Source organism: Spea bombifrons, chromosome 1, assembly GCF_027358695.1.
Source record: "Spea bombifrons isolate aSpeBom1 chromosome 1, aSpeBom1.2.pri, whole genome shotgun sequence".
Lineage (NCBI taxonomy): Eukaryota > Metazoa > Chordata > Amphibia > Anura > Pelobatidae > Spea > Spea bombifrons.
In genome coordinates this window covers 117,720,691-117,731,278 of record NC_071087.1, presented here as the reverse complement: position 1 = coordinate 117,731,278, position 10,588 = coordinate 117,720,691, and the positions used below count along the sequence as shown (strand labels likewise).

Here is a 10,588-nt window from a genome sequence, read left to right as displayed (position 1 = left end):
ATTTATTCCAGGCATTTTTTGCTTCTTCTACAATACCTGGCCATTATAGCCGGTTTGCTCTACAAGCTAAACATTACCAGCCTGTAACCAAGCCTGTATACCAATTACTACAGTTATGTACAGTAGATTTACAACAATGGTGGAACGTCAACTGGTAGATGGTTGGCTTCACTCACTACACATTGGGCTATGGTAGGAATTTTAACTCGTGTAAGGATAGCACTTAATGACATAAAATTTGAAATCTAACAACTCACCTCTAACTCACAGTAAATGACTAAACCCAGCTCGCAGGTCTACACTCCTAAAGTCCTAAAGAAGACCTGCAACATTATGTTAACCCACCACCACAATATCCATTTCTCACCCTGAATACATTTTTTTCACAACCAGATCTCTATCCTGGGAAACTGGATTCTCTGGAAGGCAAAAGGAAATGTAATAATTATAGCAAAATAACAAAATCCTTTTTATTTAATCTGTGCAGTTTCATACCAAGGAGACAAGATGGGGGAAGTTAACTGAGAGTGTCCAAGTAAAAATTGAATGTATTACAAATATATACCGGTATATATAAACTGAAAATAAGAGACAGCGCTTGGATAAATGTAAAAACAATATGTTTAATACAAAGACAAAAAAATATACAATACATTAAATAAAAGAAATACAGAGAAATATATATATAAAAAAGACCTCAATAATTGGGTACAAATATATAAATAAAACACGAGCAGTGAAGTGATGTTCAGCCTGCCCCACTAGGGGTTAAAACAATGAATATACAGGGAGAACCAAAAAAGAAATAAATATACTATATATATATATATATCTAAAAGAAAAACACTTACCAGTGGTAATGACTGTGCCTGGCCAGGCTTGCGCCTCAGCTGCAATGGGCGCACCTTTTCTATTCTATTCTATTCTAAATATATATATATTCTATATAAATATATATTAAAGAAAAACACTTCTATATGATATAGGCAGTTTTTAAAGCTTGATTAATTCTGGGCTTATTATTAATGAAACACACACCTTAACGAATGTCTTCTTTATCAGAAAGAAAATAAAATAAAAAGTGAAGGTTGGGGGCTGCAAAAGATGAATTAAAGAAGGAGGCTGAATAAGTAAGAGTGGGAATCGCACTAAACGGATATAAAATTCCGATGAAGAGCTCTGGAAAAATCCAGAGATGGGGAGGCAGAGATGCCAAGATAGGGCGAATATATAATAGTAGGTATTAGACAATGAAACGAATAAGCTATGGTTATGTGATTTGCGTGTATATAATCAGCTATTTAATTCCATAACATGTCATTATCTGTAGAACAGAACAAACTGCCTGATATAACGCCAGCTGTATCTCGCAGAGGGACTGTGGTGCATCCGCCTGGACACAAATGCAGTTGACTTTTATGTGCTTATGTCATCATTTCCACACATATATGTAATCAGGTGTGTAGAAATGTATGCATGCTTTGTAGACATTCAATGAACACGTGCATTGGAGCCTGCAACTTGGACTGACCTATAAATTGCTGTTAGCTGCTTCTTAATCCACAGTTTTTTGACAGTTTCTAGCCTTGGGAAGCAAAAGTGAGTTTAACTTATTCTGACCTGTTTAGCGAGAAAAGGTAAAAACCCAACTAGGTATATTAAAGGAATGATGAGCTAGAACGAAAAGGGGCAAAGAAATAATGCTACAAATGTCTAGTAGAATTCTGTTCAATATATAGAAAATGTTTAAAAAAATGCAAATAAAGAAAAAAATGCAATAATAGTTACAGTGTCCCATTTAGGTAGATAAATAAATAATAAATGGTTCTTGAAGGATGGTTCTTCAGGACAGGAAATGAATAAATTGCACATTTGCCACAAAATCAGCTTTACTGAGGTAAAGGCTTTTAAACTTAATATTTTCAAAGCATAACTTCCATATGTAGTGGTTTATAGTATATGAAGTTTAGATATTCTAATATTTCACAATGTATGCTGGGTGACAAATGGGGACAAATTTACACAACTCCAGCCTCGTCTTAATCTCGTCCAACACCACGTTAAAAGTCAATGAGCTCTGCACTATTATTCTTCCATTATTATTCTTCCAATCTGAAGGTCTCATGTAAAAAATACATGTAAATCCCTGCCCCTTAGCCATGGCACGTAAAACAAACTTATGTCTCTTTAGCCATTTAAAATGTTGGAAGAAATGGCCAAACCCTTATACTCATTGAAAAATACAAAGCTTGCGGTATGGGTTATAAATAAAGAATAATTTAACCCCATCATGACAAATGCATTGTTTTTAATGGGTTTAATGATGCACAAATTCTGTATATGCAGTATTTCCTAAGTGCAATGTCATCATAGAATGTTAGATTCATCATTGTGATATCACCTCAAAAACCAAAGACTCCAAGTTCTCTCGGAACAATTCAACCTTATTCATTCTCCTCAATTTTATTATAGTAATAAACTGATCGGGATAATTAATTGTACAAACTGCTTTAAGGTGAATACTCCGAGTATCGGTAAAGCTTGAGAAGGTGACAATCCAAGTTTCAGTTTGTTTGATGTAGGGGCTTTGTTTGCACGATAGAAGTGTAAAAATGAAGAACACGACAGATAACCATTTGGCCCATCTAGTATGTCCATTTGCCCAAAGCTAAACTACACTAGAAAATACTGAGTTTCATTAACATACAGTTCTATTATAGAGAACACTTGGGGGACTTTGTAATATTGAGCAACAATGTTAACTGATGTGTATGTGTAAGTGTGCCTGATAGTATGAGTGTGTCTGCTACTATGAATCTGTATGTGTATTGTTGTTTGTGTTTATGGGTTCAGCTTCCCAGCTTGTTGGTTTGGCAAAATCTGTCCCTCCACATTGACAAAGTTGGACAGCTCCACTACACATGACCAAAAGTATGAGAATACCTGCAGGGCCGGCCGAAGACTTAACGCCGCCTGGGGCGAAGTTTAAAACGCATTTTAAACTTCGCCGACGCCATAATCTACGATTCCCCCCCCCCCGGTACTTACCTTTAAACAGTCCTGCAGCGAGTCTCCCTGCTCTGCCACGGTGCCGGCTTGTAATGCTGAGCGCCGGAAATTGACGTCACTTCCGGCGCTCTGCATTACAAGCCGGCACCGGGACCGAACAGGGAGACTCGCCGCAGAGGAGAGAGAGAGAGGGGCGCCGAGCGGGTAAGCGAAAACCACTCGGTGCCCCTCTCTCTCTCCTCCGCTTCAAAAAAAAAAAAAAAAAAAAAGCGCTTGGGGCGGCAAAGTGCCGCCCCTTCTAAAGTGCCGCCTGGGGCAATTGCCCCAGTCTGCCCCATTATAGGGCCGGCCCTGAATACCTGCTTGTCAAACATCTTATTCCAAATTCATGGACATTAATATGGAGTTGATCCTCCGGTTGCTGCTATAATAGCCTTCACTTGTATGGGAAAGTTTTCCAGTAAAGGGTATGGTTTTGCTAGGGACGGGAATAGTCATGTGTGTGGGCAGGGTTAGCCACACAATGAATTCCGCTGACGTCCTGATGCCACTAGTGGGCGTTCCCGCTGCCACCATCGCAGGGGAGTGGGGCGTGTCAGGACCTCGCTCTTGCGACCCGGAGGATTTGGGTGTTGACCCAGAAAAGTGACACATCTACTGGAGTTCTCTGGGCCAAACCCGTACACCAATTTCAGGAAACGCCCGACAAACAGTTGACTGAGTGGTCACGGAGGTCTGCAGTACAGGCCCTTCTACTGCCAATGTTTTTCTATGGAGACTGTGTGACTCTATGCTTGATTTTATACACCTCAGTGATGGTTGTATATCTAGTAGCTTTGTAGATCTCTCATCATCTCCAGAAGGAAATTGGCATTTTGGAGAAAGTTTCAGAGGAGGGCTACTAAAATGGTAAATGGTTTACAGGATAAAAATGATAAGGAAGAGGGTAGATGTAATGGAAACATTTAAGTATTTAAAGTAATTTAACAAAGTCACAAAGAGTCCTTAACAACACTGCACCTCCCTATCTCTGTGCTTTTATCTTCAAACAATCTCCTAACGATCATACCTGGGAACTCAGTTTTTTTGCAAGGATACTCCAGGTGAAGTGTCACTTCTACGGGTCTCCGTGAAGACTATCCGGGTTATGGAAATACGTGGAGGCACGCCCCACTCCACCCAACAAGAGTCCATGGGGCTAGCCCCAAATGCAACGTCAGTGGGACCACCGACGTTACTGGGACTGCCCACTGACATTAGCGGACCACCCACTAGCTACCGTAAAAGGGAGGTGCTCTGGAAAGCCAGCGCCTGGAAAAACTCACCTATTGAAAGAAGCATACAGTCTAATTCTTTCTTAACATACAACTAAAGATTCGGAGCCGCTCTGAAACAATATCTTAACGTATTCATTCATTCCTGGCGTTCTAACGCAGACCCTTCATTAGCTGAACTTAATGTACAGAAAACTGTAGGTCAGGTTACATTAGCAAAGTTGTCAGCTGCATATCATATGTTTGCATTTATTTAGTCGAGCGATGGGAGGTGTTATATTTCCTTCTCACTTTCTGTAAAATTGTTTTTTCACGGTTCTTGGGATCTGCTGCATATATATATCAGGTTGGAAACTGAGAGTTCCGTGTGACCCTGCTTAGGTGACATGCTCTTCAAGGTTAATGTAAATTTAATATCCGTTTACAGCAGTTTAGAGATCCATTAAATATAAAGCTATTACAGCTTAAGGTTAGGTTACCAAGCTCCAGGGGTCACAATGTTTTCATAGGTGTGAGGCAGGGTCTTAGACGTGGTTTATCACTAAGATTTAACAAGAATTTTATAGTAAAAAGAAAAAAAAATGATTTCTTAACATGTATAACAATGTGGGAAATATAAAATAATTGCTGCCAGCAATAATCTGACCCCCAATGTGGTTGGTTTGCTTTTGGAACACACATGGTCACACAGGATAGTATTTAGTGTCAATTACTGCAGATGGGGATGAAGTTTCCAAGAGAAGACCTCCTTGAAGCACAAAGTGAAGTAAAGCTGAGCCAGCGTACAAATTATGGTAAAATAGGCCAATCGAACCAATGATCGGAAAACATACTTGATAAAAGAGCCAGTATTTTGTGTGTAATGCCCTTGATGAAGTGTGTATAATTAGTGTTTTTTTGGGACCCATATGGTAATACTAAATGACAAGTTGAAGTAAAATGCGCTTTGGAATGCATACATGGAAGCCTTGAATGTACAAATGTGGGGCATTGCTGGCTATGGGTCAGTGATTGATCAGCAACTTCCTTCAACAGAAAATGAAAGCAGGGATCAGTGTATGGAAGACAGCAGTTTATAACATATAATAACATTTCATGCATGCTGCCTGCTGATCTATAGTGAAGTCAGCTCTTCAGCATGCAGAAAGCATTGTCAGATCCCTGCTTACATGCAGGGATTGCACTATGGTGACCTGCATGCACTTTCAATGTTCTTTGGAATTTAGAATAATGCCTAAAGTTGAGAAATACATCTACATACATGTAGATTATGCAGCCACATATCCACATATGTGTATTTAAGGTAATTTAAGATATTGCATAAGAGATGGACAGGTTGCGTGAAAACCTCTGAACTCAATTCCTCGAATGCTGTCTTTATTATAAAATTCACTTTCCCAACGCCTTCTTTCAACTCCAGCGAAAGCTTCTTCTGTTCTCATTAAAAATGTAAATGGAAAAAGGGGATCGTGTTCTAGGGGGTGCAGACTGCTGGCAGGAAAACTTCCTCTCTTTGGAAGGTGATCCCACCCATGAAAGTTTGATATGCCTGTAATGAGAGGACAAGAGGAGGCCAGGATGCTCAGCACCCATAGACAGGCATAAAATATACCGTACATTGTACTACAGCTGCAATAAACATGGTGCTCGAAGCGTATGGCAGTGTGAATGAAAATCTCAGTGGTAATAACAAAGTGTGAGGCTCCTGTTACAGGGGAGACCACAGGCTATCTAATGGTGACCTGATTTCCAGTGTATACGGTATTTCCTTCTTATTGTGAAGGGCCAATTCCATTGAGCTTCTGCTGCAAGAATAGCTTGGATGGCTCTGTAGAAAGCATGCAAATCAGTGAGATATCCAGTCATCTTATTGAGTGAACATTATACAGGACCAGATCAGTCATTCTTGCAGAGACATTAGCCAGAGATGGTCCTTTATAGCCTATAGTTCATTCAGAGAATTTCTTGCCTTGGTGAATTAACCCTATATGGTAACATGTAGAGTCACAAAACATTTCAAAACATTTATACATCTGAAGAACGGAAATTTTAGAAAAATTAGATAGGACTTGCTAAACTTGGGGTACTTAGGGGGGCGTAGGGGCGGGCTAAGCAATATATGGCCATATAGTGTGACGGAATCCCCAATATTTATGTCTTTTTGAATGGTATTCACTTGGTTTGCACTGAATTTGTGCTTTGTTTTGTGTATTTACCGGTCATTATTATTCTAGCAGCAACCCTGGAATATGAATTTGTTTGCCTTTTATCCTTTTTTAGGTTGTGGGCTCCTCTAGTTTGTATATATTCTTTTTTATATCTGAAGAAGGGACATGGAAAGTTTAGGGTCCACTTGTTGGTCTACTAAAACACATATATGGGGACTTCCTATGGATAGTTGCCTGGAGCCCCCTTTCTCCTGCTGTTTATGGGAAGCAAGTTGTGAGTAGCTGTGATAAGGGGGCAGGGCTCACCCAAATTAGACTTTTAAGGGGTAGGAAGTGGGCAGGGATTAGATGGGACCTGTGCATGAAGTGGGTGGAGCCTGAGTGGGGAGTGGGTGTGGCTAAATACCACTCCCTCACACTAACCAGAAGCCCCAAGAAAGTAGTTTCCAGGTTTCCAGCTGACTCTCAAGACAAATATACCACGTTTTAAAATCCTACATTTTAGATTTTCAGTATACCTAAATTTACAGCATTTTAGAAAGAAAAAAACGTATATTTGCATCAGCATCATCAAGCATAATTAATACTAATGCTGAGCATCTCAGTACTTCCAGCAGCGCAGAAGCCCATTATCATGCGTATCAGTCTCCCTAATGCTATGGTGACACCCTGTGGCACTGAAATACGCTTACAATTATGCACACTGATCCAGAATATTTTGTAAATAAGGCTTTTTTGAATCCTCTACATTTAACTCTTAAACAAAAACAAACAGTTTGTAAGCACCGATTATATTTGCAGATTTCGCACACATAACAGGACTTTGTAACATAAGCCAGGAATCCGTGGGAAATTTCTAAATAAGCAGCTAACCCCAAAATGCTTTAAATATTAACCCCCAAATGGCTAAAGAGGGATGCCTTTATTTTAGGGGGTGTGGTTAGATGTGTGATTGGGGCGGGGCTTTACCAAAATGTTACTTTGTGACCTTTATATAGATATTTATGGAGCTGAGATATTAAGAAGAATGTTTTTTTAGTTACATAATATAATTTTTCAATACACTTTTATGCACATTATTGCAACTTTTAGGTCTGAACCCACCAAACGTTTTGAAATAATAATAAAAAAAAAAACAGGGCCATCAGGAGCGGAAAGAGGGATTTGAGGTCAAAAGAAGAGGGACTATCCCTCTTAAAGATGGTAACTTGGGGGGGTATGCTAACTTGCTAATGCTTGCAGCCAAATTGTTCCAAAAAAAGCCCTTATGAAAAGCTACTTTTCTGGAGGTAACAATATTTTGAATGAAGTCCCCTGGATATTCATGGGGATATATCATTAAATCAGGGTAGAATATGAAGAATCAATGTGAATCTCCCCATCCCCCCTGAGACTGGAATTTGCCACCAAGAACCTTAAATAGATACCTACGGATGACTGCGCACCATGGGAGTTGTAGCTCCAATATCGCTATGTATCTAGGTATTGGCTACCCCAGATACGAGGTGGATGATGTAGCATAGCCAATAACATTCAATAAACAGCGATTGATAACAATAGCCATGCTGTTGTGAAGTATAAAAAGTGGTTTTATGCTCATGGCAACCAAATAATTTGTCCAATCAGCTGTAACAACTGCTATGTTGATAAAACCATCTTTAAAATCCCCTTTGGGTTTCGCTAACATGGAAACGGTCACTGATGTCACATTTCTTTCACGTATATAAGTGACGTCTCGTTTTATACATTAGTAACCATGCACTCCGGATGTGACGTCGTACTACGTTATTTCCCCAGCGTTTCTAGGACTAGAGTTCTAAGTGCTAGAGCCATAAACTACACGCTAGGTGTAAGGAGGTGGCCATTATACCGGAGACCGTGAGGCGCCGAGAGCTATTGAGTTTACCCTGAAAAAAGTTAGATAGCAAGTGTGTTTTGTGCCCTTGTTTTTATAACTCCTTAGCGTTCGGAAAAAATTCTAAGAGCCGTGCTGCACGTTGCAGGTCGTTATGCGGTTCAAGGCTCGGTGAGTAAAGTACAGCGAGCGCTATTTTTGTTTGACCGGAAGCCCCATTGGATATTTTAATAGTATTTCCCCTGTGTAGGTACTTACTGTGTGAACTGGTGCTGGAGGAGCCCCGATGGAGACAGAATATAACCCAGAGTATGATCTTTCACAGCGTGAGGGATGCTATTTCCCGAACACACGGAGACTTTGGAGCGGCAGCATGTGCGGTGTCACTGTCAGGTGAGGCTAATCCTCCTTACATGCGGCTACCTGGGCTGTCTATTTAGTCATATTCTAAAATGACTTTACTGATGGGGTGCTAGATCAGTGGACCAGCCTCCCAGCAGAAGTGGTAGAGGTTACTATAGTGAGGACCGTGGCCCATTAATCTCAGAGTTTAATGCTGAAGTTGCAGTTTGTATGTATGATTTGTGTTTGTGTTGCAGTGAAATACATGAATGCGTATACAGGAGTCATTCTACTCCGGTGCCGTAAAGATTTCTACCATCTCCTTTGGTCATCGCTACCGTTTATCACTAGCCTTGACAATCGAGGTCAGCGCTGTCCGTGCTTCATCAACACGTTGCATGTCGGAGGTATGTATGAAACAGAACTGTTTATGCCGCACACAGATATAGGAAAAGTAGGGTCTCTGGTCCTTTAAATAAATGACAGCAGCTGTGATCTTCAAACGATAAAGTATAAGAGTGATTCGTTAAACATCATATTCCGCAGCAGATCATTCTGAGGAACCGTTAGAATTCACTTTATTAAAGGGGAAGTCCCATTGAATATGAAATATTCTTCCTTGCTTTAACCCCTTCCCGCCTATGGATGTTGTAGTACCTCAAAAACTTCCGGCAGTGCCGCCAAAGGACATAGTGTGACGTTCTGCTCCTGAGCTGGAGATCAGGCTGTCAGTCGACAGCCAGGTGTCTCATCTGCTAGCTGGGTCCAACGTGTAATTCCCCAACATGGATTAATGACAGCACTCAAAGCAATTTAAATGATTAAACTTCTGTTGGGCATTTCCTGTCCGGTGACCTCATCGCTGAAGTCAGAGGGGCAACACACTCACTAGATCCCATGTGATCAATAGTAATAATGTATTGCTTCTCGAGAGGTGTGTGTGTTTTAAATAAAGGATGTTACTCATAGGATGTAGAAATAAAAATTCTGAAAAATTCTTATCACCACAAACTTTAGCTATTCCCAATCCCAATCTACCATGATCACTTACCTCCTAGTTTAAGAATCACTCGTTTTATTTTTTCTTTTAAAAGGTACAATACGCACATGTCAGAAATTCCTTATTCAGTACAACAAGGTACAGCTGCAGCGGTTATTAAACGGCTGCACGAATGCAGGTAAGGAAAGCTTTCCTAACCAATCTTTCTGTAGTTATTCTGTTTTTTGGAGTAATAATCATTTGTTTCTGTTCCAGAGGAGAGAAAAGCAATTCAGAAGTCTATTTCCAGCTGCACTTTACACGGTGTGGAGGAAACGGAGTTCATGATGGACGATGACGACAAGAGCACAGAATGAGATCAAGCGAGTTACTAAGCTGGACGCGGTGCCGTACTAATGTTTATTTCCACACAGTGGGACCTTTTTGTGCAAGGTCTGCGTGACCAGTGGTGGTAATCAATTTGTTCTACACGTTGGATTAGCACAGAGTCAAAGCTGCAAATAACACGGACACTGGAATGGTTTAAATGCACAATATTAAAAGGAAGTGTATTTTGCAGGATGGGAATTGTTTCTAGAACTCATGTTGGATTGTAAATATACATTTATAAAGTTACTTATGGGGACAAATGTGGCCTAGGCTCCCAGAAACACCAGTCTCCATATGATGATATTCGTGCAGGAGCAGGAAAATAGCCACAATCTCCTATTGCTTTGCCAATGTAGCCCAGATCCAGTACCGAACCCAGTTGCCTGCCATCCCTGCCTTTATAAAGCAACTATGGTTGGCTGTGATAATTGTATTCTTCTTATAGGAACTAGCAGGGATTTAGTTTAATACAATCAGACAAAATACAAGTATGTTGTTGATGCTTTAATGAGTCCCTGTGCTGCATGGGAAAGAAGTTACTTTACATAAGAAGTTGGCATCCAAGGTGGTA

At 40.3% G+C, this 10,588-nt stretch overlaps 1 protein-coding gene across 1 annotated transcript; it reads left to right on the top strand.

Moving 5' to 3' along the window:
• The first annotated feature begins 8,364 nt into the window (after positions 1-8,364).
• POP5 (POP5 homolog, ribonuclease P/MRP subunit) lies at positions 8,365-10,303 on the top strand. The gene is made up of 5 exons (XM_053457237.1): positions 8,365-8,477; positions 8,557-8,699; positions 8,906-9,055; positions 9,743-9,826; positions 9,904-10,303. The coding sequence occupies exons 1-5, from the start codon at positions 8,461-8,463 to the stop codon at positions 10,002-10,004; spliced, it is 495 nt and encodes a 164-aa protein (XP_053313212.1). The 5' UTR covers positions 8,365-8,460; the 3' UTR covers positions 10,005-10,303.
• Positions 10,304-10,588: the final 285 nt, after the last annotated feature.